The following is a 25,914-nucleotide window of genomic DNA, read 5'->3' on the forward strand; positions in this document are numbered from 1 at the left end:
TTCCCTCGTGCGCGTCTCTTGTTCGACGTAACGTCGCGCGCTCTGCATCTGCTCAGTGGTGGCTTTGTGAGAACCGACGCAGAGATGTTTGGGCGGTCGAGTCGGGCCAGGTAACGTTTATCTCCATCCTGCTCACTCATTATAGGCCGAGCATGTGTTTATGAAACAGGAAGAAGAGCTTAATGAGTGTATGCTTATCATCCATGGCCCGGTAGCGGATGGGAGAGGCGGAGATTTGCATCCTGATTTTGTCCCAAATATGTGAATTCGGCTAACCGGGCTATTGTTACCTGTGTATCGGATGCGTTTGCGAGGAGTTTATTCATGAAGGCTCTTAGCATGCTAAAACGGTTGTAGCAAAAACCAAAAAACAAAGATTTTAAAGTCTTCCCGTTTTACCAGCGTCCACCAGCTGCCCTACATATCTACCAGTACGCTATTGTTATTCAAATGGTTTAAGCCCAGCTGTCTCCCAGTGGATAAAGCAGCCCCTTGATTTTTAATCAGAGTGTAACTATTGCTATGCATACATGCTAATGCATTTTGTATCTTTTTATAGTTAGGAAAAAAGGAAGTGATTTTCACGGTTGCATATGAGACACTGAAGCAGAGAGCCATGCAGCGTTCACCAGAGGATCACACTGAATCCAGCCCAGTGGTCATGTCTGCTGCAGAGCATCAACAGGACACAGAGGCTCAACCGACCCAAAGCAAACCAGTTAATCAAGAGGGGAAGGACAAACCAGATGCCCCTTCTCAGACCACCACCACACCTACAAGTATGAGCCTAAATCCTCCCCTGGATAAGGAGCCTGGTGTCCAGTCCCAGGCAGAGTCCAGGGAAAATGCTGGAAAGGCAGATACAGACCCTACTGCAAAGCCCAGTGCCCCACCAGGACCGGCTGCTGAGAGTGATGGGCAGGGAGTAAAAAAACAAGGCAAAGGTTCGAGCGATGGGAGGAGATATGTTTCTTCCAGGGACACCATGATCTCTGACATGTCAGAGTCAGAGGTCATGGATCTCACATGTGAGTCACTTACTTATTTACTACACACTTGTGGGCACTTTAACTTTTAAAGCTTTGTTGAATCCAGCGTTGATGCAAGTTTTGATTTAGTCTGAGTTCCACTTAATATCAGTTTGTCAATGAAAGAATTATGAACTGTAGTAGCTCTAAAACGACTCAGTTTTACCTGCACATTTTTAGGATACAAAGTGTTTTCTTATTTCTCTTCCGGTGGACTTTCACTTTAGAAATCTTTCTCCTTTCTTTGGACCAGGACTTTATGTAATGCATTTCTGAACATGGTTTGCTGAAATGAAATTATATTCTTACAGGAGCTGTTTGTCAAAACAGACAACCCTAATTAAACAACTTTTATAAAACTTGAAATAATACTGTTTGTAAGCAAAAAATAAAGACAGTTAAAGCCATACCTTCAGTTTACATTGTAACCAGTTTAAAAACTTCTATTCAGAATCAATAAAATATAAGCTTTTGTATTTTTTATTAGATGCTGTCACAAAATTTTAATAAATCAAAGTTCTACCTGTTTTTTGTAGTTAGAATAATCATCAGTAAATTGACATGTAATAAATAGTCGTTTAATCAGATGTCCACCAACAGCTACACAGAATATTCTGTCACGAAACACAATTTGATAATTTTTTTGTATTAAGTCACTTAACTACATTAACAGATTATTTAAGTGACTTAAAAAAAAACCTGTTCATCTTCAGGTGAATAGTGTATTGTTCACCACTTGCTGAAAGAAGGAAAACAGTAGGTAAGAAATTATATTTTGTGAATTTTTATGGTTTTGTAGTTCTTAAACTTTTTTTTTTGTTCTCCCAATGGATACCTGGATTCTCTCCGGTTACTCCAACTAATTCCCTCAGCCCAAAAACATGACCTGTAGGTTTATTCAGGGCTTCTTGTTTTTTAGATTGTTTTTTTTCCCCCACTTTTATTAGATATTCAATAGTTATTTCAATCACTTAGCATAAATACTGCCTCATAGCTTCTGATTGTAGTTGGGCATGAGTTCTTAGGGGGTTTTGCAGCAGCATCTTCTCCAGTCGGCCCACAGGATGGTTCCTTTTGTCTTTTTCTTGTCAGAAACGTGTCCATTTCACAATTGCTACGCTAGCTTGAGGAGCAAAGCAGCTTGATAAATTTGACTGGCAGTGAATTAGTAAGGTGAGCATGGTTTAAAAAAACCAACCAAATAAACAAACATTTAAATAACTTATATTTTATAATAATGATTGCAAATCATGTTACAGTTTATAATTTAACAATTATGATTAAAAATGTATGCTTTACAGCATTTATTAGATTTATGTATTTATTTATTAATTTTTCCAATCTTCTGAGACTACCTCTTACGCCCCCTAGTGGGCCATACTTTGAAAAACACTGAATTAGTTGCCGTCTTTATTTTGCCCTGTGCCCTATGGCAACCTGTCCAGGGTATATTCTGCCTCTCCCTCTATAGGCAAGAGAATTGAAAAGGCTAAAAATACTGACACATGTTAAACTTCTGAATCTCCTCTGTTACTTTTCTGCAGCATCTCAGATCTCTCTGCATTGCATAGAGTGCCATATAATCTTCAGTGACCTCAAAGGCAAAGAACGTCACATGAAGCACAGCCACCCCGCTGAGTATGAGCAGTGCATCCTGAGGAATTCGCTTTTTGCCTGTTATGTTTGCGACCGCCACTTCACAAACTCAACAGAGCTCTTGGCCCACCAGAAGGCCCACCCAGACAAGAAACCCTTCAAGTGTCCGATCTGCAGTCAGTCCTTTAAGAAGTCATCAGAGCTAACGGCCCATAAAAAGATTCATTTTGGTCAGGACGGGTATGCCTGCAAGGACTGTGGCAAGACTTGCAAGACGCTGACATTGTTAAAGTATCATCAGCGCAAGCACTCAGGAGAGACACCTTATGTTTGCAAGGATTGTGGAAAGAGGTTCCCCTTATCCAAAGCTCTGCAAAAGCACATTGACTCACATTCCTTAGATGGAGCTGAAGTGGTTGAAGTGGATACAGTGTCGACAGCAGCAACGAAAACAAGCAAAGCTGACGGTAGGAAGCCTCTTTTAGACTCAAACTTGTTTTTATTACACATTTTAATAGATAGATGGATTGTACATTTCTGACTCATTAATTAAATGCCTCCTAATTTTTTACCCCCCTCTAGGTGCTTCTCGCAGGGTTTACATTTGTTCTGTGTGCAAGGCCACTTTCAAGAGTCTCAGAACACGGCAGCAGCATCTGATAACAAAGCACAAATTTGACGCAATCACTAACCCTTTTCGAGCTGGGCTACAAAATACCCCTCTTATAAGTCCAATATCTATTTCCCAACCAGCGCTATTGCAAGTGGAACCCAACGGACCTCTGCAAAAAGTCGACGCCAATATTGACACTGAGCAGATTCGGAAACTTATTGAATCGTTGGGAAATGTGCAGAAAGTAAATAAAGTTGTTATACTGGGGCAGGTGCCACCAAATGCCCCACCACTGCAGGTGCAGCAGGTGTCAGAACCAGCAGCAATGGCTGATTTGAATCTGGGCCCACCACAGACAGATTTTACTGGACTCAAACCGGCAGGATCTAAGACACTTCAACTGGACACTTTAGTCAGCCCAATGGATCAAACAATTATACTGGAGCCTATTACTCCAGAAGGACAGCTGGAAACCCCCTCCTTCTCAGAGCTGGGCTCCCATGTAGCTGCAGAAGAGCGCGTAGAGTTGACACTCATTCCAGCTGAACAAACTGAAAGACTCGAAGAAGCAGCAATACATCAGAACCTTCAAAAGCCTGAAATTAGTCCAATGAACTATGACCCTAGTCTTTGTCAGAATGAGGTAGCTGATCTCAAGGAAAACCTTGAACAAACGTTCATTTTAGAACTTACCCCTGCTTTAATGCCTGCTGCGGAGCTCGAACAGTCTCAAAGTGAACCACAAAATGGGATTATTTCCTCTTCTTTGGTTCAAAGCACAGAGCAGGAAACTCCTGATCCGGCTCCAAGTGACACTGTAGAAGATGCAAAAAAGGCCAAGATACCAGTCCCACCACTCACACCCACAGTTGAGTTGGAACTTACATCAACACACTCAGAGGAACAGGACCTGTCGTCTTGCCCTTCTGCTCCACCAGAAACAATCATACAAGCTCCAAGTGAATCTGAAGCAAAGGAAAATACACATTCAGATACAGAAAAAGTAGGTCTAGATCAGATGCCTGCTATTAATGAAAAGACGAAAGAAAAGGACGAACAGGATGTTTCTGAAAAATTTCCAGCAGAAGACAAGAGCAGCTTGTCTACAGACCCTCAAGTAGAAACTCCGTCAAAATTAGAGTCTAAAGAGGACCAGCAGAAATCAGAGTTACCTGTGAGCGTCATGTCAGCCCAAGAGTTAGTGAAGGTGCGGAAAAGAAAACCTGCTAGGACCTTTTTCTTTCAAGGATATATGCATGACCTGGTTGGATCCATATACAGGGACGATTTTCAGATTGATGCCAAGCCTGCGAAGCGCCAGCGGACTAAAAAGTCTTGTCTTGTTGTCAAATTTGGCCCACAAGGCAAGGACAAGAAATCCAAAAAACAGAAGAAGCCTGAACAAGAACAAACGCAGACACAAGACAATTTGATAAAAAGTAAAACATCTCCTAAAAAACCTCCAGAGAAAGTACAGAAAGTACAAACACCGAAGAAGACCGGAAAGGGGAAAAAGGATAAGACTGAGAATACGTCATCAGGAAGTGACACAAAATCACCTTCAACTCATACTCCACAGGTGAAACAAGTCAAAGACGATGCCAAGAAGAACAAAATGAAAAAACAGAAAGAAACCAAGGAAGATGTAGTGCATATCAGTAAGCAGAAACCTGTAGCTATGCTTAAAAAGAAAAAAGCAGCAAAAATATTACAAAAAGATCAACCTAAGAATCCAAAGGAAGTGAAGGGAAAGAAAAACTCAACAAAAGCACAAAAAGTCCATAAAGCAGAAGCCACTGATTCAAACATCAATCAAGACTCTCTTCTTTTACTGAAAGGTCACAAGCAGCCCCAGCTAAAAGTGTACAAGTTAGACACTTTAAAGACATCAGGCCCGACTCAGGAGGATTCACCTCATGATTCGCAGTTCTCAGACATTTCCAAAGCAGGTGGGAAGAAAAAAGGTACAAGAACCCAGAAAAACCAGAAGGGTCTCTCCCTGTTGTCGTCACTACAAGCTACACGTCAACAACCGCAAATAATACCCACCAAGCCAAAGACCACCAGGAAGCGTAAAGCATCTTTGAATGTTGAAACTGAAGGCGTGATTACTTCAAAGCGTGCCTTAGAATGTAAGGACTGTGGGGAGAAATTCAGCGAAGTTGCTTCACTTCAAAAGCACAAGACAACAGCACACATCATCGAAAGTCCTGGCCTCACCTACACCAATGGAAACATCTTTGAGGGTGTCTCTGGATTTGATCTTTACCAGCTTCCCAAAGAGCATGGTGGGGTGGTTAGGGTTATGAATGCTCCCACAGACTGGGATACTGAGACTGAAATGGGAGAGTTGACGTTGGAAGACCGTGATCGAAGTGTCTCCTTTCCAGCTTTAATTCCATCTCCTTCCCTACAAATCCCACTTCAGGATGGTGAAATGGGTATCCATGAACACAATGGTGACAGTAAAACTGGGAAAGAAGATCACTTCTGTACCTCTTCTGAACTTCAGTCTTCATCTGATGAACCCAATAATACAGAGACTCAATCGAATGTGACAACTGAAGCCTCTTTCCCTCCCTCAACTGAGCCAAAGGGTTCTAACACGGAAGAACCAGTGGCACCAGAAGAAGATGCGCAAGAAGATCCCAGGAAGAACCTCAACTTCCAAGCTAAAGTCCAAGGAATAGCAGATGAGGATATCAAGGAGGATTTACTTCTAGAGGTGGATTTGGTCACTGTTGGAGAGCAGGAGGAGAGAGACGATGCTGATTCTCAAAATGAATCCAAAAGAGTCTACAAGTCAAATTGTGAGATCACAAATCACAAGCAAGTTGGTAATGAGACAAGACAATTCAGTCTAACCTGCCAGACTGTGTCTTGTTCTACCCATCAGCCAGAGGTCAAAGAAGAGGAGGAGGAAACACTGGTTCAGAGGAGAAAAGAGGCAGTGAAAGAAGTTGTGACAGGTCAGAGCAGAAGAGGAGAACTCAAAAGTGATTTGATCTCAAAGACAAGTTCAGGACTGGAGCAAGATGACGAACCAGATGAATGCTGGATAGTTTATGAAAAACAACTACTTCGCTCTGGTTTGGAAACAGCTGACCAAGAGATTAGCACAAAGACACAACCCAGTCCTGAGATGAAGACCATTAAAGATACTCCACCTGCGGCATCTTTGCCTTCTGTTCATGCAACAGTTGAAGAAGCTGCTGCGTTCGAGCTGAAATCCCTTACCGCTGGTGTTGATGAGGTTATGAATCAAAGACGGTTGCAGGGAGAAGAGGAAAGGGAGAGTGACCAGTCTCCTGGCATCATCCTGGAAAGGGTAATTTCCTCTAAGCAAGGACCAACAACTGACAGGGAGATGAGCTCGGCAACAGGAAGAAGCAATCAATCACAGGTGACTTTTGTTTCTTGTACCCTTAGAAAAAAAAAATTGAACCTTAATCGGGGTTATAAAGCAACATTTGTTTTTGTACCAGGCTATGGGTAGAATTGCCGAGAACGAGGTTCAAGATCCTGAAGGCCATGAGATCAAAGTTGAAGAGAACAGCTCAGACACTGTGGTAGTTGCACCCACCTGTCAAAACAGACAGAGTACCACTGGTGTGCAGCCAAAGCACCATCAAGACATAAGAAGCATCCTGGTGAAAGAGGAAAGCAACTCTGTGGTGAACGGTACCATGAGCCTGCACGGCAGTAGACACATGCGATGGAATGTGGAACCAGTAAACAGTGAAAACACAGACATCCCATGTAAGTACCAAAGAGCAAGAATTATCTTTCATAAGGTGTCAATAAGAACACAACTATAAACCACAGGATGAGAAGCCAAATTTTAAGAAATCTGAGAGCATGAAATCTTTAAAAATTTTTTACATATTTAACATATTTCTTTTTTGTTGGATATATTCAATTCATTTAGATTTAAGATATTTATAGATTAAATATTTTTGATATATTCACAGCTAAAACCTGCTTATTCTGATCACTTATAATGGATGTTTATGTATTTATTTATTATTGCTTAATAAATTCAAAGCCAAACACTTGTACTATCTTATTTCTATTGACTTGCAGACCTCTAGGTTGAGCCTTCTTTGCAAAGCAAGATTACTTAACTTGGCCCCTTCCTAACTCAGATATGAATGTTATCAGGCTCGTTACTTCTAAGAAAAACGTAACAGAATAAAAAACAGACATAGAGAAAGATACGTCTAGTTTACAATTACACTGTTGTGAAGATAACGAGGATTAGTGAGGAGTAGTGAGAATATTTATATAAATTTTTTTATATTTTTGGATTTACGTTTTCAGTAACGGAGGATGGGGAAACAACAAGGGACAGTAGTGTCACTCCGGACTTCAATTCCAACCAGTGCATCTTTTACCCGGTAAAGGAGGAGGAGAGGGAGGTCTTACTGGGGGCCACTCAAACCATTACAGAAAGCTCAACCCCTGAAGGGTCTGCCAATGTAAATCCGACAGAATATCAGAGTGCAGATTGTAATGCACGTGAGTATCCGCCTCGACTTTCTTCACATTAATCTTTTTACATCATATTTTACTTTAATCTTACACCTGATTAAATAGATGAAAGAAGATCATCACCGCCGAGCTATCAAGAGTCGGTAGTCCCAGGTCTCCCATCAGAACCAAGTGTTGGTGACTTAACAGATGGACAAGGTTTGTTAAGCGTTAGTTTAAGCTGATTGTTCATTTAATTAGAATTTTTTAACTTAATATACTCTTTGATCTTTCAGCTGCTTCAGATTCTGAGTTGCAGAATCCATCAGATCTCCGAGACTTTCTCCTCCAGAGTTCTGATGACGAAGACACGAGTGGTTTTGAATTATCTGAGCCTCAACTGGACAAGGAAGCCGAAATTATGGCTTACTTCAACAAGAACCAAACAAGCAGCAAACAGCTACCTCATCAGTCCTATTCAAAGTACAGTAGCACATTTTCATTTTAAGCTGGAGCACAATCAGGATTTCTCCTGAATGTTTTAGTTTTGCCGTATTGTTTATATCTGTCAGAAACAGGTTTTGTATAACAGACAGAAGAATAATCACCTGTTCTTTTTTTTCTCTTTTTCTTTCCAGGAGTTTGCCAAATTCAGCAAGCCATCTTCAAGCACCACATGATGACAACAGGACAGAAAAGCCTATAGATTACTTCTCTGAATATTTTAGTTGGGATACATGGGTAGAAATTGCAAGTTGTACGAATAAACTTTCCAAGATGCCAAACCCTGTGACATGCAGAGAGGTCGCACGCTTCGTTGGGATCCACATTGCAATGGGAACCTTAAAGGTCTGTATATTTTCATAACTTTCTCAATGACTACAGGAGCTGTCAAATACTGTACAATAAAAAAAAATGTTTAATTGCTCTGTTGTTGCTTTTCAGTTTCCCAGTGCGAGGCTCTACTGGGAAGACCTGACGAAGGTGTCGTTGATAGCTGAAGCCATCCCACTGAACCGATTCCTCGACCTTTCTCGGATGTTGAAACTTTGTTCTTTTAACGAACCAAAAGAAAATGTTACAGGTCGGCAGAAGGGGGATACGCCCCGAAGCAGTCAAAGTTTAATTTCTGGTCATGGTGACAGTCGGAGCTCAGCAGAGCCAAACAGCTCACAGACAGATGCTGATCCGCTGTGGAAGGTTCGTCCATTATTGTATCGCTTCAACGAAGGATGTCGGTCGCTGAAACAGCCAGGGGATTACGCCGTAGACCAATACCCAGTATCTCTGACTGGGAAGATTCACAACAACAGACACTCTCTCCAATCCACTACATTGATTGGGCTTAATGGTTTAATCACAAACTTGGATCTTGAACTACATCCTGCTGAGAACCAAGACTCAGTCGAAAAGATGGTCCCCAAAGGGAGTACGTTGTTCCTCTGTAAACAGGAACTCTCCACCCCCGCCATGCTGGAGCGCCTTTTAGCTGCTGGGATCCATGGAGCCGGCAGGGTAGAAGGAGCGCGGGGACATATTGGGGATGAGTTTGTGAGCTCTGATGGGAAGTTGATGCTGCGCAGAACACACTGTGGCTTCATACTTTCTACTGCAGGCAACGGCCAGAGGAACATGGTCTCACTCATAGACAGCTTTGAAAAGGCCCAGACGTCGGCACGTCTCAGCAGAGATTTGCTAAATCTGTACTCTACTCCACTCACGGTCTCTTTGCCAACCTGTTGGCCTCAAGCGGTCCTGTGGCACCTCACAGATGCGGCCCTGGTGAACTCCTGGCTCCAGTACCGGCAGGATTACAGAGCGGCATCTGCCCCAATGACGTTCATGGCCTTCAGACTGGAGGTGTCTAAGGCTTTGATTCTCTCCAGCGGGTTGGACACCCAGGACTCAATTCCCCCACAGCCTCCTGAGGAGGACGCTCACCATGCAAGTGAAGCGCCCAGTCCGGGACTGCTGGAGGAGAGTCCTCTGCCAGACTTAACCACCCGGTACGATGGTACTGGCCACTGGCCGGAGCAGCTTGCAGAGGGGGAAGGAGGAAGGTGTCGCTTTGGGGACTGCCAAAGAACATCACGAGTGCTGTGCCTTAAGTGCTGCGTCTTTCTTTGCATCTCTCGCAACCACAACTGCTTTCTGAATTTTCATAATCAAGAGAGTTCGGGAGAGGAGCAGTAATACTGTCCTCACTCGGTAAATAATTGCTTTCTGATTTAGAATGTAAATGTTTTTATGAAGTATGTGAAAACTGCTCCCCCACTCTTACATTTTTTACATGATGACTTTTACTGGCAGTGCCATGACTTTGTTGTACTGATGCGATGTAGATGATACAACTACTTTGTCAAGGCTTGTTAACTCACTGGGCAGATGTAAATAGAATTTTTCCTTTAGATGGAATTTCACAAAACAGAAATTAACCAATCACTGTTTTGCAAAATATTACCAGGAATGATTTTTTTTAAATTGTTTTTTCATATCTTTTACATGATTCAGTTATACGTCCATGATGAAATTTTCCAACCCATACATTTTTGTGTTATTTATTCCAAATAAAAAAACAAAAAAACAATGGCGTGAAAAGGTCTGTCATTTTTTTATAACAGTAAACCAATACACTTCAACAAACAGCCAGTACAGGAGCATCTCATAGACTATCTTAAAAAAAAAAAAAAGAAAACAATTGAAATATGTACACATAAATTACCACTCCATGAATGAGTGGTAATTTATGTAGTAAGGCTGGGTTTAAGCCAATTGCCTCTGCTACTTTTTCAACCAGTTTTTCCTTCCACTTAACTTTCTGGTAACTTTCCTGAACAGTTTTTTTTTTTTTTTTTGCAGTAAGCCAACAAGCAGAATTCTGTGTACATGTCACTCTGAGTAATTAACCTGTATAAGTGATTTTACTTTCAATTGAACTAAAAATTAAGTTTTGTATTGTATTTTATTGACATGTCACTGCATCTATTGTCATAAAACTGAAAAAGCTTAATGGAATTCAACGATCATTATTAGTAGTTGTTTTGTTTTTCTTAACTAATGTTAAAATGTATTTTATTTTAAGAAATGTTAATCTTACAAAGATACTAATTTTACAATATTAATAGAGAAGTTATGCAAATCCTTAAGTCGTAATAGTTATTAATATTTATTAGCTACATTAAGTTATCCCAATCATACATAAAGGTGCCCTGCTTAACTTGAATTAAACTGAGTGAAAGCCTTGAAATTTCCTTCAAAATGCTATGTAACTATATCTTCTCAATATTTATAAAATATGTTAGTCTAGCTATATTAGGTTCTAACTTATTCTTTTTCATAAATTAATTTGTCATTAATTGGACTTTCATTATACTTTATATTATCGTGTGTTATATTAGTATCAAACTGATAAATGTCCAAATATGAGAAAGGAAGAAAAAACATGATTTCACTTTGACAGCACGTCTTACCAGAAGTCCTATTGATTCTAAAATAGGTAGCCATATTGCATTTTGGGGTTGATGAGAACCATTTTTCTCTGTCTTCCTGCTAATTTTCTACCTGCCAACTTGGAAATGTTAATCTCAACTAATGTAGTTTTGTTATGTATTGTATGAGGTGAGGTTGAACTTGTTATAAAATATTTGACACACCAATCCAATTTTCCATGAAACACTTGTTGCTACTGTGCAAATTAAAATAAGCCCATTTACAAAAACCATAATTATCATCGTTAGATGCATTTTTTGCGTTCAAAATCGTATAAATTATATTGAAACTGAATATAAGTAGGGCTGTGTCTGTCTGTCTGTGTGCATAAAAAGTTTTTTAAAAATCAGGTACTTCTTTTGAGTCGTGTTGGGTCACGTGATTTAGATCAGCCATAGAGTAACAATGCATAGAAACACTTCTAATTTTCAAATTTGCAGCGTGTCTAATCTGTGCCAAAGTTGCTTTTGTGTGCATTAGTCCAATTTATTGTTTAGTAAATAACAACATTACTAATCAATTGTATAATAAAAAGTATATAAACAGAACGTGTTGCTGATTTGTAAGTAACAGAAGGATTTATTTATTTTTTTTAGTGTTGCGTGTTATTGTGCTGATAATTCTTTATAATTCAGACTCGTGGTTGTTATCAGCGCCATAACTTAAGATCATCTATGTTTTGACACTTTATTATTATTATTTTCCTAATCTGTATCAAACTGGCCCCACCGAAGAGTCCACGCGGCAGCCATCTTGGCTGTCCCCATCACCACCAACAACAACGCACAGGAGGAAACGCACGATCTATGTGTTGTATTTCTAGGGTCAACTCTCTCAGTCAAACTAGCTGCAAAAAGCGGTTCGAGGTAACGTCCCCTTGTTTTTAGCATAATTATATTATTCATACATTAGTATTGGTTTACTGTATTTACTTAGTGCGCTTCAAATTGGTCATCAACCTATAAACGGTGTGTAAAATGTAATTTTGAACTTAGTGCGGGAACAGACACGAAGTCTGCGGTTCTTTTTTGAATGGTAGGAGTGTTGTTAGCGCTAACTAGCTGGCATTAACCCGCTCAACTAGTCTGCTACTTTGTTTCTACCATTAGTTGCATGCAGATAAATACATTAAAGGAAAAATAACTGGTAACTGGTTGGGTTCATTTTGCTAGCTAGTTACAGGTAGAGATTTGAATCATGTAGTTTTTATTATGTCGCAATGTTGCAAACTGGCATGAAGCTAGTTAGCTTAGCTGGCGGCCTTAGCGTTACGTTCAACGTGAGCTCTAGCTACAACTTAAGAGGTTGTTTTGACTTAAATATTAAATAAATATCAGAGTACACGTTTTGTGGAGTTTTTCAGATATGTTATTTGGAGTTTTTTGCTTTTTACATTCTTAATTTAATTAGGGTTTTTTTTTCTCAGTTTCATATTTATTCAGCATTTCTGTTTGTCTTTATGGCATTATATTGTTGACGAAACTAAGGTGTTTTTGCGCGTAGTATTTGAATCTGAAGACTTTAGTGGGGTTTTTTGCACGTTGTTTTGAATCTTGAGTTGTCTTTTTTTGTGTGTGTGTGTGATTCCAGCAAGGTTGTGTCGCAGCAGTGTCGTAGAATGGACTCAGACATTTTGAACATAGAGGACATAGTGCTGGGACGGGGCTTGCCAGAACCACCACCACCACCCGCACCTCCCCATGAAAAGCCAGCAGAGCCATACAAACCCGTCATTCTGAACGGACCCCCGGCTCCTTCGGTCCAGTCCTGTAAGTGCTTCAGGGGGCCCAGTTTGAAGAGAGTTACTAGCATGACCAGAACCGTAACCGAGTCTGTGTGTGCTCTTTCAGACCAACATGAAAACCTGCAGTGCTTCCAGTGCTTCATCACCTTCTGCAACGCCAAAGCAAAGGAGAGACACATGAAGAAGAGCCACAGGGAGGAGTACAAACAGCAGCTTCAACAGGTACATTTAACTAGAAACAGTTTGTCTGTTGTCATAATTGACTTGTCTTGATTGAGGGAAATGAATATCTCAAAAGTTCAGTGTTTAAAAACATCTTGCTGTCTTAAAATTAGATTTAATCACATAACCTATTTATATTACTAACAATTGGTTCCCCCTGTTCAGTGTAATTTAAGATGTTTCTTTGTCTTGCAGAGTAAAAAGGAAGTGATCTAGCCTGAAACAGTTTTAATTCGTGTTTCTCTGTATTCAATCTCTGCACAGGGAAACACACTGTTTACGTGCTACGTGTGTGACCGCACGTTTCTGTCGTCTGAGGAATTAACGCAGCACCAGCCGACACACAGCAACGACGACAAGCCTTTCAAATGTGCTCACTGCAAGGAGAGCTTTAAAACGTTCTCCCGGGGAAGGGTTTTTTTTTTTTTTTTTTTTTTTTTTTAACAAATCTCTCAAATGTGAAAATTGGAAGCATTTAAAATGTTGCTATCAGGCAATTAGTGCATCTCCATCTTGCTTTGCCCACACATTATCCCTCATTTTTTTAAATTTCTTTTTGTAATGTTACAAGGTGAAGTGTATTTTAGTGTGAATTTTGTAAAATAGACACAAAAATGAGCACCATGTTCAGCTAGACGTAAAGAATCCTTAATTTGCAAAGGTTTTCATGAAGAAAAACCTGAACGTTAGCATCCCTAATCAGCATAAAATCTCAAAATGCAGTAAGATTTGTGATTGTAACATGACAATGTTTAAAATGTCTAAAGTGTCGGGTTTGAATTGCATATGATGAGCATTGTGCTAAATACTTGGGTGTAAAATTATTCTGCTTTGATCCTTTGCAGCTCACAACTCACAGAAGACAGGTGTGTCCAGAGAAGCTGCTGGTGTGTAAAGATTGCAGCCAGACCTTTCGCAGTCCTGGGCTGCTGCGTGCCCACCGCCTGACCCAGCATCCACGCCCTGACGAGAACACAGAACAGCCCGAGGATCCAGCCAAGCCTCATCGCTGTAAGAAGTGCGGCCAAGGATTTGAAGCGGAGTCTGAGCTGCAGGCACACCAGGAGAAATACCCGGAAGGCCAGCAGTGCAACGGCAGCGCTTCTCCTGTGAAGAAACGCGGTCGCCCGGCCAAAGCCGAAGACCCGGCCAGTTCTGAGAAAAAGGGAAAGCGGAAAAAGAAGGATGAGGCGGAGGTTTCCGAGGAGGCGACGAAGGCCCCCGCCACGGCAGAGCCTGCGGTAGCTGTGGGAGAAGACAAAGGAAAAGCAGGTGGAGCGAAGCGAGGTCGTCCCCCTAAAGCAGCGGCGTCGGAAACGGAAGACAAAAAAGGTGCAGAAGACGACAGTCCGGCAAAGGAGAAGAAACCAAAAGAAGACCCGGCTCCGCCTCTCCAGATCCCGTGCACGGAGTGTGAGCTCACCTTCCCCGGTTTGGTTCAGCTGCGCGCTCACAAGAAGGAAAAACACACCCCACGGAAAGCCCATCCCTGCGAAGAATGTGAAGAGAGTTTTGCCCGACCCGAGCAGCTGGAAGCGCACACGTCGCGGGCTCACGCCGTCGGCCGCTTGTCCTGTCCGACCTGCGGGAAGAGCTTCAGCCGGGAGCGCACCCTGCTGGCTCACCAGAAGAGCCACCCAGAGGAGAAGCCCGAAAACCCTGAAAAGTCAGGCTCCAATAGATAATTTAGACATGGGTAGCCCGCAGAAAGTTTGTGGTTTTTCAGAAACTTAGTCATGAAATGTCCTTTTTTTTTTTCTTTTTTTCTTTTTTTTTTAATTTGGTCGATACCACAGTTGAGATGTTTTAAACAAACTGGGAACGGTTTGGAAAATCAGGTTTTAGTCGGTTGTTAGTTTGATTATGAGCCGCTGAAGATGGAAACATCTCATAAGTTGACTAACCAAGTTTTAAACATCTATTACACTGTTTCCCATGAAACAGTTCAGTTGTATAAAGAAGCAGGTTTAATTCACTTTTTTTTTTAATGATTTTGTTTTTAGTTTGAAGTGTGTGTTTTTGAATTTATTTGGCATTCTGTTGATTTACTCACTTTGTGAGGGGTTTTTATTTGTAATTTTTTTTTTTTTTAGTTTTTATTTCCTCTGCCCTAACAGATACAAGTACATACTTTAAATAATTAGATATCTTGTAGAGATGCTGTCTGAACATTAGACTGTCTTTTAAAAGAAATGTGTTATGTACAGTTTCTGTTTTCATTATGGCTCTTATTTTGCTTCTTACCTTTTAAATTAAATTTCAATGACGGAAAAAAAAAAATAATTCTCTGCTTTGCCTTGAAAGGATGGAGGCTGAACACTTCAGATCTAATCTACAGTGTTTGGCATGTGGGTGGAAAATAACCTTTATAATCCTGATTTTTCTTTTACTGGAAATTTCTACATCCTGTTTTTTACTTGTTAAAGTAATATTTCCTGTCTTAAAAAGCTCTAGATTCCCATAAGAAATTGTATATCATATTATTCACTTGGTTTCTCCTCACTGTGTCTGAACACTGCAAACATGTAATAAACAGGCTGTCCCAAAGGGAAGCCACTGATGAAATGCTTTTTGTCTCTTTGTTTTCAGTTCTCGGTTGGCAACATGCCGATCTATAAGAACATGTAAATTGAAATAAGGCTTTCATTTTGGTGTTTTTCATTATCGGTAGGGTCACTGATGCAGAGAAAACATTGAAGATGAAAATGTGTAAACAGTTTTTGGCGAGGAGAGGCTTTTATGACCTGGAAGAGTTTGGATATTTCTTGTCCAGAGCACAAAGATGTGCATTTATGAGCCTGTTTTATGACGATACTCGGTACAGTACTGAACAAGGGGGCATCTTTTAATGGTGGCCTAGAGAAGGCACTTTTTTCATATGGCAGGATAACTGAAGTTCACAATGATTTGTGTAGGTTTGCAACTACAAACAGTTTCATGTTGCAGTCTTCCTGTCAGCCAAGAAACCTCTCTTTATTCTACATTAATTCAGTCAAATGTGAGACGATCCGTCTGTCCTACAGCAGAAGCTTGAGCTAAATTGGGTCGTCTCGCAGCAGCAAACAGTGGGGCAGACCTGGGACTGAATAAATATAAATTTGCATGATAAGTCAGTAGGAATGGCTGCTGTTTGCACATTAACAGATATTCCTGTGAACCCTGAGTGACTGATGTCCAACCTTAGACTGACTGAGACAAGTGTTAAACATGATTTATTTATCTATCTCAATACTTTGTTACGTCTATATCTGTAACATCTGTAATCCAAAATGTTACCTGTATGATAGTTGTATATAAATTTATTTTTTTTTACCGATTGATTAAAAAGAACAATATTATTGACTTGTTAAACCCGAATTGATTTAGGATGCCTTCAGTGTTTAACATTTCTACAGTGTGTGGGGAAAAAAATGCTTTTGATTTCTTCAAAAATATTGTTAAAAGCCTGTTTATCCATCTATCTAGATCAGTCATGAAAAGATCAATATTTTTTAGATCTTATTTCTGATTATGTTGCAAGATATAAAGGCTTTTTGCAAAGCATGTGATCAGAGGAGTTGGCATGTGTGTGTCAGTGTAAATACTTTCCAGAGGACCCCAGAAACACCGCATTTAGTCATTAGCACACACGTTCACACACCGTCAGTGTGTGTTAACGCACAAAGTAACAGGAGGAGAACCATTCACACAAAACACGCCAAATCCAAATCTACAACACCCTGCAGGCAGGAATGAAAACATTCAAGTTGCTTATTCAGCTCAGTCAAAGTCCTCAACCTGGTTAAATTGTGTGACTTGGCATAGATAAATGTCTGCAAGTGTTGCATAGAAATGTGTGCCAAAATTCCTCCATAATGATGTGAGACTGATAGCATCACAGAAAACGACTACTACAAGTTATTACCCGTGAAAGTGGTTCACCTAGCTGATGAATCATTGGCTGCAGCTATTTTCCATGACGAAAACTGTCTACAGTATTGTGCGTTGTCTTATTCACGGTTTTATATGTAATGTATTAATTAAGTATAAACCCTAACAACTTTTATAATCAAGTTCTTTGAATAGACTTGAAACACATTATGAATAATACCCAAGTGCTACGTGGTATTATTTTGTTCTTTAGACCTTCATATTGAATCTGTGACACATTTTGTTATCATGAACATTAAGTTAATATGCATTATTCTTACTTAACATTATGCAAAGACATTATACTTAAGTCCTCTTCACATTCTCCAAATCATATGAGATGTCAGCGACCAAATTAGTCGTGTGAAAATGCTCAGAACTTTTCTAAGTGACTGGTAGATAACAATAGATCATTTATCCACTTGTTTCATAATTTAGGATCACACACTGCTGCCATATTCGGTGGCAATAAATAAGTAAATATTTAAAGTCATTTTCTCCATTGATGAACATGTTGTGTTTGTGGAATTTCTGAATAAACTCAGAAATTCTGCCAAAGTTGGTGCAAATATTTTTCGTGGTAGGAGCCCATTAGCAGATAGCTGATTGGATATTATGAATGAATCGGGTTGACTTGAAAGTATTTTAACAGTGGAATTTAATTTAACAGCTTCTGCCTCCTTGTTTTTGGTTTTCATTTGTGAAATAGAACATTAATTAATACACTCATTTATTTCTAATGTTGCAGAATATTTTATTGTAGACAAGCCCATAATGACTCTGGAGGAGCCTCAGATTGAAGGGACAGAGCAAACATGTGGTAGATGAAACCAAAACTGAATGTTTTATATACAGAACATTTTAAGGCTGAACACACCATCCCCATCCTGACTCAGAGCAGTGACAGCATCAGGATATGGGGATACGCTTCTTCAGCAGGAGCAGGAAGGATAACTGGATACAGGGCAATCAGTCCTGGAAGAAAGCCTGTTGGAGGCATCAAGAGAACTGAAAGTTAAAGTTGTTAATGGAGTTTTAGCAAAGGAGAACTAGCAAGAGCAATAATCTGCTGAAAGAGACATACCACCAGAGGCCTGTGGCAGTAAAGCATCAAAAGATGGTTCCACAAAGTAGTGACTCTGGAGGGCTGGTTGGAAATGCATGCCTAAATGTTGAGATTCATATTTATAGGGGTAAAAATTATAACCATGATCCCCCTCCCTCCCCCCAACCATAATGACCCTTGAAATTTGTGGAAGATAAAATTTTGTTATTGTCAAAAATTAGAAGCCACAAAACAGCACTACTTCATTAACTTGTGCTTTTATGCATTTAATTAAAACAAACAAACAAAAAACAAACAAACAAACAACAACAACAACAACAACAACAAAAAAACAAAACAAAAAAAAAAACAGAACTGCAATACCACTCCAAGGCAGCAGGTGGACAAGAGAGCGCTACAGTGCCTCCCTACCCTCCTGCCTCTGCTTCGTGCGTTTGCCTTTGTTGTCCTGGTCGTGGTTTACCATGGAAGCAGGTGAGAGCAGTCAGCGGACTGTTTAGTTGCTATCGCTCTGCTTTCACGCCGTGCTGGCTACTTGTCTCGTTTTGTGTTTGTCTCTTCTGCGCACAATATGTGTTTATTTTGGTTTGAAGAGCGCAAACATCGCATGTGAAGGCTGTGAGCGTACGCCGAACCACCACCATCACCATCATTATTCCTGCCAGGTGAGCCAGCGTACCAGTAAGGTGTGTCATAGAAGGAATTTCCGTTGGGAATAAACCCAGTATTTTAAACGAGGAACGGCCCGAGATGTTTAAACACGTTAAAGGCGAGTTTTAATCGAGACTCGTGAGCCTAATGAAACCAATGTGCTTGTTGTTTATAGGGAGTAATCAAACGCTCCTCTTGCCAGCAATGTCCACCGACTCCAACCGTGACATCCTGCTGGCAGATCCGGGATTTCTGGATGTCCCGTCTGAGAGGGACTCTCCTTCAGGACGAAACCGGTCGGAAAAGCCTCTCCCACACGCTGCCGCCCCCATGGGAGACGTAAAGCAGAGGAGGCGGCTCAGAAGCAGACAAGAAGCAGTCAACGGGGCTGCTGCTCCTCCTGCGGGATCCACTAAAAGCGGTCACTCGACGGAGGCCCCTCAGCTGGGGGCTGAGCCGGGGAAAGACGGACAAAAAGACCCCCATGTGGAGAATGCAGAGGCTCGGCAGGTGGTGGAGGACGACTCGGACGACAGTGATGTGTCCGAGGTATTTGAGGAAGAGGAGTTTGATGAGGAGGAAGATGAGGAGGACGAGGAGGAGCTGAGCAACGGTAAGACTGGATGAAATGAGGACCTACAGTGGATTTAATGACACACACTGCTATAAAAGAAAATCACTCATATTAACTCATACAAGATGTACCGAACACATAATTAATGACCGGTTATTGATTTTTATAAAGATCTGACCTGTCGATGCAGATTTTACCTTTTCACTCCCCTTTAGAGCTATGAAACAAGTGGCCCTCTGGATATAGTTGAAAATTAATGATAAAGTGCTTAATATAAACGGCATCACTGAAAATAAACAAAGAAAATCACCCAGTTTAAAGGTAAGGATGAAACGATGGAACAGTAACACTGCTAGTATCACAAATGTAAAATTCTCTGTGTTACACAGCTCTGCAGTTAAAGAGGGAATCACTGTGATATAAGTGACATGTTTCCAGGTTAGACCTTGTGTGTGATTGAATTCAACCCCCTCAGATTGCAGAGTAAGAAAACCTTTACTTTAATGAAGAGACTTTAGCATCTCTTCAAAAAGATAAAATACAGCAACTTTGCTGTAAAAGCTTCAGATTATTTGCTCATAATCTGCTTTTTTTTTTTTTTTGCTTCCTCCAAATTCATGTTTAAACACCCTAAACTCCTACTCTGCTTCTTGTAGTGAAACCATCCACACTGAACACTGACGTTTTGCTATGATATGGTGCCTCCACCGATCGGAAACAAGATTAGATTTTTAGATTTGAACGAGCCAATCGTCCATCAGTACTGGTTCAGCAGAGATTATAACCACTAGTTGGTTTATAAATGGATCTCTAGCCATTTTAGCTGTTTGACCTTTAATTGTGTTTTGGAAGAAAATTTCAATACATGCACAACAAAACTGAGTAATAAATATAATATTTATTAATGGGAGATTTTGGTATCATTTCTCCTGATGACTGGGCCATTCAGTATTGAGTATTTTGAAATTTCAGTTAAAGCTGTATTATGTAAAATAGACTTTTTTGAGCTTTATGTTATAATGTTATTCCCTCATCAACAACATACCTGGTGTGTTACGTTGATTCTTTCATGCAAGTCTGAGAAATCCTCTAGTTTCCATGGACCTAGCACCGCCTTCGAGACGCAGCTCCTCCTCAGAGCTGCAGTTTCCAAGCTCCTGAGCTTCCACATTACGGAGCAGTCCTCCACTCGACTCCCCTACTCAGTTCCTTTAGACTAGCCAGCAGCAATTGGCAAACACCTGAACTGAATGTGAGCTACTTCTCATTGAAATGCTGGTAAAAATGTTAACAGGATAGCGATGTTCTGATGACTTCCTGAAGGTGGAGTTTCAGAAAGAGCAGGAGTTTTTAAAGAGACAGAGGCCCGATTTCAAGATGTTAAATTACAAAGTTGAAATTCTTTTAAGTCATATTTTTTTTATGTAGCTTTTTTTTTTAAACAACTGAAAGTAACGTACTTACTTGATCTATTAAATGGCCCTATGTGCCTTGAATATACATAACACTTCCCCTTTAAATCAAGTCTATAAGCACCTGAAAAAAACAAAATTTCTCCAGAAATTATAACTGACAGTTTTAGCATCTGCCTTCAGGGAGAATCTTGACCCATTTAGTGAAAACGCATAATGGTTTGTTTATTATTCATCAGCTGCTTTCCTCTCCGTATCCACCCCCCCTACAGAGCAGAGTAACTCTGGTGACCACCACTGCAGCGTCTGCGGCCTCCAGCTGCCCTCTAAGTTTAAACTCCAGGACCACATGAACCTGCACACGGGCGCGCGTCCATACTGCTGCGCCGAGTGCGGGAAGCGCTTCTGTCAGATCTACAACTACCGGCTCCACCTGCGCACGCACGCCAAGGCCAAACTGGAGCGCCACTGGTGTCGCATCTGTCTGACTGGCTTCTCCTCGCAGGAGGACCTGAAGCGGCACCTGTCCAGAACGCACTTTGAGGAGCAGTTCTACGAGTGCGACCTGTGCAAGCGCGTGTTCGCCTCGCTGAAGGAGTGCGAGAACCACGTCCAGTTGCACAAGTGCATGGTCAACATCGTGTGCGAGAAGTGCGGCCGCAGCTTCCGCACCGAGAAGTCTCTGGCACGGCACAAGAAGAAGAGGTGCCTTCACAGCTTTAAGTGCACGGACTGCGGGGAGACGTTCGGCAAGAAGAACGCGCTGCTGAAGCACAGCTTCACGCACCTCGGCTTGCTGCCGTACACGTGCATACGGTGCCGCTGCCACTTCCGGCTGGCCAAGTTGTACCGGCAACACAAGTGCGAGCCTGAGCGCATCCACTGTGTGGCGTGCCTGCGAGAGTTTCCCAGTCAGGAGGACTTCCAGCGGCACAAAAAGGACACTGGCTGCTGGGGGAACCAGGATCCCAACCAGAAAACAGACGAGATCCGCTGTCTGGAGTGCGGCCAGAGGTTTGACACCTCGGACGAGCTGAAGAAGCACGCCGGCGCTCACCAGAGGGTGCTGAAGTGCGCGGAGTGCGGGAAGGGCTTTCGTTCGGCCTTGCTGTTGATGTCTCACATGGGCGGTCACGCCGGGCAGTCGCCCTGCTTCTGTCAGAGCTGCGGGCTGGGCTTCCCTCACCAGCAAAACTACGACATCCACCTCAAAACCTGTGGAAAGACTCCTCCGTCTGCGGTAAGTGTACGACTTTTAAAGGATCAGTCTGCCGTAGCTGCATTATCATCAGTTTTTGGTAATCGGGGTTTAAAAAGGAAGAGAAATAATGTAACTCTTGTACATTTGGACGTTCTCTTCATCATAATTTTATTCATTTAGGTTTGGAAGAGTGCCTTTCAATTCTCATCATTCAGACAGTAAAAGTTAAACTATAATGCTCAAAAAATAAATCTTTAAAACTGAAAAAAGGCTAAATATTAGACCTTGTTTATTTTACTTAGATCCATAAATACAGCATATGGAATAAGTATTGAACTCATTACCAGTTTAAACGTACTTCTAAATCCGACATGAAATCCTCACCAGATGTCTGTAACAGCTCAAACAGAAAAAAAAAACTGATATGCATGAATAATGTTTAATAAATAAAATGAAACAGGGAAAAAGTGAAAACCTTACTGAAATTGATTTAATACTCTGTACTAAAGTTTTTGTTGAAGGAACTAGAAATATCCACCACCTGTGATTTTCACCCATTTTTCAACAACAGCAGTTTTTAAATCCTAAATCTGTGGGCTTCTTCTATGAACTTTAACCTTTAGTTCCTTCCTTCCATAGATTTTCCTGCAGGATTCAGGTCATGTGACTGGCAGAGCCAACTTTTACCGTTTCTCTAAAATCAGTTTCACATAAACCCACTGCTGTCTGACTGCTTGGCTTCTAGAATGGTACCTGTAAATATGACTCACCCACCTGGCCTCATTACAACCACAAACGTTAGTGTAGTTTATTAAGATTAACAGACCAGCACAAAGCTTTGCAAAATCTATCAAAAATGATATTTGGTTTGAACATTTTTAGCAGAATTTGTAAAAAGCATTGTGTGTGTTTGGAGCCCCTCCTGAATTCAAACTTTGTAGAACCAGTTTTCAATAAACACCACATATCTTGCAAGTATGCATCTGGCTCATTTTCAGAAACGGTTTCCTTCTTGGCACTCTGTAATTCAGACCAGGTTTGTTTAGTGCTTTGCTCATATTTGTCAACAGATTATTGTCCATGTGCTGTAAATTTCTGCTGCTCCTCCAAATGGCCTCCTGACTGGTTTTCTGTTGCCCAGCCTGTCAGTTTAGGTTGCCTTTGCCTGATCTGTGTGGGCAATTTATTGGGAACATTATTAAAACTACGCGTCATTTTCCTTCTACTTAATAGTTATGCACTGCTTTGTGCTGGTCTATCACAAGAAATACTAATTACTATTAAGAGAATGGAGTTCAAGACGGTTTTGCGAGGCAAAGGTCCATATGAGGAAAAAAAATAACACGGTGAAAAACTGGCTTTTATTGCTTTTATATACCGACCTGCGTCTGCGTTTTATATTTTTAGATTCCACATGAAGATTGTGGTTTAATGTGTCTTTTGTACAGTATCTGACTTTGTCTTGGAGTTTTCAGGACACACAGTTTTAAAACTCAGATATATGCGTCTGAAAATCAGGATACCAAAATAAAATTATAATTGGCTCATTAAAAATGTCAGAAAGCTTGGTGAGGTGTAGAGTGTCAGAATATGAGAAAACGGGACTTTTTTTTTAATTTCTGTTTGCTCAGCGTGTTATGTTTTTATTATTGTAAACATTAAAACATCATCCCCATTTTTGACCACTAAAAAGAAAACTTTAAAAAAAAAGTTAATTTCAAATTAATATTTTGACAGAAAAATAAATGGCAGAGTGTATTTTGTTATTGTTTTTTTTTTAGTCTTAACTTGCACAGACCAACATGCCTCATAGTGACTTAACAATTAAGCTTCTCTCCTTAAGTGCTTTTTTTAATGATTTTGGTTTGTTTGTTGCAGAGCGTTCCTAAGAAACGTCATACCTCAAAGAGCTCGATTCCTGGGAAAAAAGATCTAAAGAAAGGCACAAAACCAACCTCTGCATCCAACGCAGCCCCCGGTCATAACCCCGCCTCAAACTGCGCCGCTGCGCCAGTGAAGGATCCCAGCAGTTCGAGGCTGCTCAGGACAGAGGCCGCGTCCTCTGACTCAGAGGGATTGTGGACACTAACTCTGGATGAGAAGCCGCCTCCCGGTATGAACCTGGTCGTGTTTCTCCCCGTCTGTCCGAGTCAAACCGACGGGCTGCCGCTGCCGTCCGGCGTCCCTCAGACACTACCGGTCGCCGCCGTTCAGGCTCTGCCTCAGGAGTCGCCGTCGTCACTGTCGAGCAACAAACTGCTGGGAGTGAGCGCCGCCGTCGGAGCGTCGCTCAACCCCTGCCTGGAGTTGGTCACGGGCTTCCTGGGGCAGGAAACAGAAACACCTTTGGATTTGTCCAGAAAGCTAAACTTGCCTAAAGACACTGCTTTCGTTTCAGTCAAGAGCGAGCCGAGCGAGTACGAAATCTCAGCGCAGGCTAACGATTCAGAAAAGCGAGCGAAAAGACACGAAACAGAGGGGCAGCTGGACACATGTGGCGGGGCAAAGAGATGCAAGCTGGAGCCTGCGGTTCTCTCTCCTCTCAGCGGTTACACAGCGTCACCTCCTCCAGGAGTGGAGGTGAAGAAAGCTCCTCTCTCTCCTGGTCCCGGTGTTGATGTGTGGTCCTCCACATGCGGCCAGCTGATAGACTGTAAACTGGAGAAAAACATCAAAATGGAAATGGACATTTAAAGCTCAGCCTGTGCTGACGCATCAGAGGAAGAAAATAAAAATAAAACTCAGCCTGCAGAGAAAATGAATCGTATTTTGCAATAATTTTAGACAGGAATTATCAATGGCACTTATATTGTATTCCCAGTAGTAATAATGTGTGCACTTGAAATATTACAGGAAGCAGGAAATATATCTGTCATGCAGTTTTATTATAACGACGCGTCTTATTTCTTCTTATGATTGCTTCAGTTTTTTTGGGACTTTGAACAGAAATATGGCAATAAATTAAAAAAAAAACAGTGGCCTGTTTTCTGTTTAGAGTCAACAAGACATTCCACTCATTTTCATCTTTCTGTTTGAATGTGTATTCTGGATGAGATGTGTGGCGAGTTATGTTGAATTTCTGTCAGCGCCTGAAAACCTTGATTCCTTTACTGTATATTTGTGTGGGAAATCAACATTTCCCACTGTTTTGTGTGTACTTTTATTTTTTTTTTATTACTGCAAACATTTCAGTATTTAAAAGGTTACAAATGGTACTGGTTTTTGGCCACCTTGGGATTATGTGCTATGTATAATTCAGTTGTACTGTTTTTCAAAGGCGAATAAATATTTGCGAGATCCCTTTTGTGTCGTGTTACGACCGGGTTTGTTCCCACAGATACGGTCATGGGTCCTGTCTGCTGATTTGTACACCATTCGCAGGTGAGGTGATGCACATTGACGTCAGAGGAAAGACAAAAACGTTTCAAGTTTTAATAAAGTGCTCACAGATTGGGTCTACACGGTGGATAATCGACAAGCTAAACCTGTTTCTGGGTCCTGTTTTGACAGGAAACCTTTTCTTCTGGCAATGTAAAGATGACAGCAAGTTAATTTAGCGACAGACTTCATGAACTCAAGTCCAAAGATATAACATGATCTCTTGCACGCTTTTTGTTCTTTAACTTAATTGAGTCTAGTTGGGTCTAGTGACGTATTGGCGACATGTCCAGTGTGTTTAGCGGCTCTTGACCAGTAAACATTGGTGATGGACACCAGTTCCCAAATGACTCTGCAATATTAAGCAGTTTAGACGATGGATAGAGTCCAGCTAGACATTGATCTGTATTTTTAAAGCAAAATAACTTCTGTTTATGCGGGGACGCATGAGGTTTAAAGCTGTAAGTAAGGATATGATGTATCCTATAATCTATTGTGCTCCATAAATAATGTTTAAGTAATTGTTAGAAGAAAAATACTTCCATCCCAGCAGAAACCCTG

General features: G+C 41.1%; 3 protein-coding genes across 6 annotated transcripts; all 3 read left to right on the forward strand.

Annotated features, from left to right (window-relative positions):
* Positions 1-22: 22 nt before the first annotated feature.
* znf576.1 (zinc finger protein 576, tandem duplicate 1) lies at positions 23-10,292 on the forward strand. Its single transcript, XM_015038324.1, has 10 exons — positions 23-110; positions 560-1,028; positions 2,573-3,091; positions 3,207-6,640; positions 6,723-6,996; positions 7,558-7,755; positions 7,834-7,926; positions 8,004-8,190; positions 8,346-8,556; positions 8,653-10,292. Exons 2-10 carry the CDS (start codon positions 617-619, stop codon positions 9,898-9,900), a joined length of 6,576 nt encoding a protein of 2,191 aa, XP_014893810.1. The 5' UTR covers positions 23-110; positions 560-616; the 3' UTR covers positions 9,901-10,292.
* Positions 10,293-11,953: 1,661 nt separating this feature from the next.
* znf576.2 (zinc finger protein 576, tandem duplicate 2) lies at positions 11,954-15,727 on the forward strand. 3 transcript variants are annotated; one of them, XM_015038325.1, is made up of 5 exons: positions 11,954-12,062; positions 12,787-12,965; positions 13,047-13,162; positions 13,427-13,567; positions 14,005-15,727. In XM_015038325.1, exons 2-5 carry the CDS (start codon positions 12,815-12,817, stop codon positions 14,845-14,847), a joined length of 1,251 nt encoding a protein of 416 aa, XP_014893811.1. In that variant the 5' UTR covers positions 11,954-12,062; positions 12,787-12,814; the 3' UTR covers positions 14,848-15,727. The 3 variants fall into 3 exon arrangements, with proteins under 3 accessions (XP_014893811.1, XP_014893813.1, XP_014893812.1); XM_015038327.1 differs by lacking the exon at positions 11,954-12,062 and adding an exon at positions 12,097-12,164; XM_015038326.1 differs by lacking the exon at positions 11,954-12,062 and adding an exon at positions 12,145-12,231.
* Positions 15,728-18,552: 2,825 nt separating this feature from the next.
* On the forward strand, positions 18,553-25,279 carry LOC106951060 (zinc finger protein 668). 2 transcript variants are annotated; one of them, XM_015038329.1, is made up of 4 exons: positions 18,553-18,823; positions 18,964-19,401; positions 21,047-22,014; positions 23,854-25,279. In XM_015038329.1, exons 2-4 carry the CDS (start codon positions 18,993-18,995, stop codon positions 24,667-24,669), a joined length of 2,193 nt encoding a protein of 730 aa, XP_014893815.1. In that variant the 5' UTR covers positions 18,553-18,823; positions 18,964-18,992; the 3' UTR covers positions 24,670-25,279. The 2 variants fall into 2 exon arrangements, with proteins under 2 accessions (XP_014893815.1, XP_014893814.1); XM_015038328.1 differs by having other exon boundaries at positions 18,553-18,802.
* The last annotated feature ends 635 nt before the right edge of the window (positions 25,280-25,914 follow it).

Source organism: Poecilia latipinna, unplaced genomic scaffold, assembly GCF_001443285.1.
Source record: "Poecilia latipinna isolate Pla-1442-1.1 unplaced genomic scaffold, P_latipinna-1.0 Scaffold437, whole genome shotgun sequence".
Classification (NCBI taxonomy): domain Eukaryota; kingdom Metazoa; phylum Chordata; class Actinopteri; order Cyprinodontiformes; family Poeciliidae; genus Poecilia; species Poecilia latipinna.

Bases quoted from the DNA above. Each gene is read 5' to 3' on its own strand.
- znf576.1 (XM_015038324.1), top strand. From the start codon at position 617: ATGCAGCGTTCACCAGAGGATCACACTGAATCCAGCCCAGTGGTCATG. The intron at 3,092-3,206 runs GTAGGAAGCCTC...ACCCCCCTCTAG, and splicing joins GAAAACAAGCAAAGCTGACG to GTGCTTCTCGCAGGGTTTAC. The intron at 7,756-7,833 runs GTGAGTATCCGC...CTGATTAAATAG, and splicing joins GAGTGCAGATTGTAATGCAC to ATGAAAGAAGATCATCACCG.
- znf576.2 (XM_015038325.1), top strand. From the start codon at position 12,815: ATGGACTCAGACATTTTGAACATAGAGGACATAGTGCTGGGACGGGGC. The intron at 13,163-13,426 runs GTACATTTAACT...ATCTCTGCACAG, and splicing joins ACAAACAGCAGCTTCAACAG to GGAAACACACTGTTTACGTG. The intron at 13,568-14,004 runs CGGGGAAGGGTT...TTTGATCCTTTG, and splicing joins AGAGCTTTAAAACGTTCTCC to CAGCTCACAACTCACAGAAG.
- LOC106951060 (XM_015038329.1), top strand. From the start codon at position 18,993: ATGTCCACCGACTCCAACCGTGACATCCTGCTGGCAGATCCGGGATTT. The intron at 19,402-21,046 runs GTAAGACTGGAT...CCCCCCCTACAG, and splicing joins CGAGGAGGAGCTGAGCAACG to AGCAGAGTAACTCTGGTGAC. The intron at 22,015-23,853 runs GTAAGTGTACGA...TGTTTGTTGCAG, and splicing joins GAAAGACTCCTCCGTCTGCG to AGCGTTCCTAAGAAACGTCA.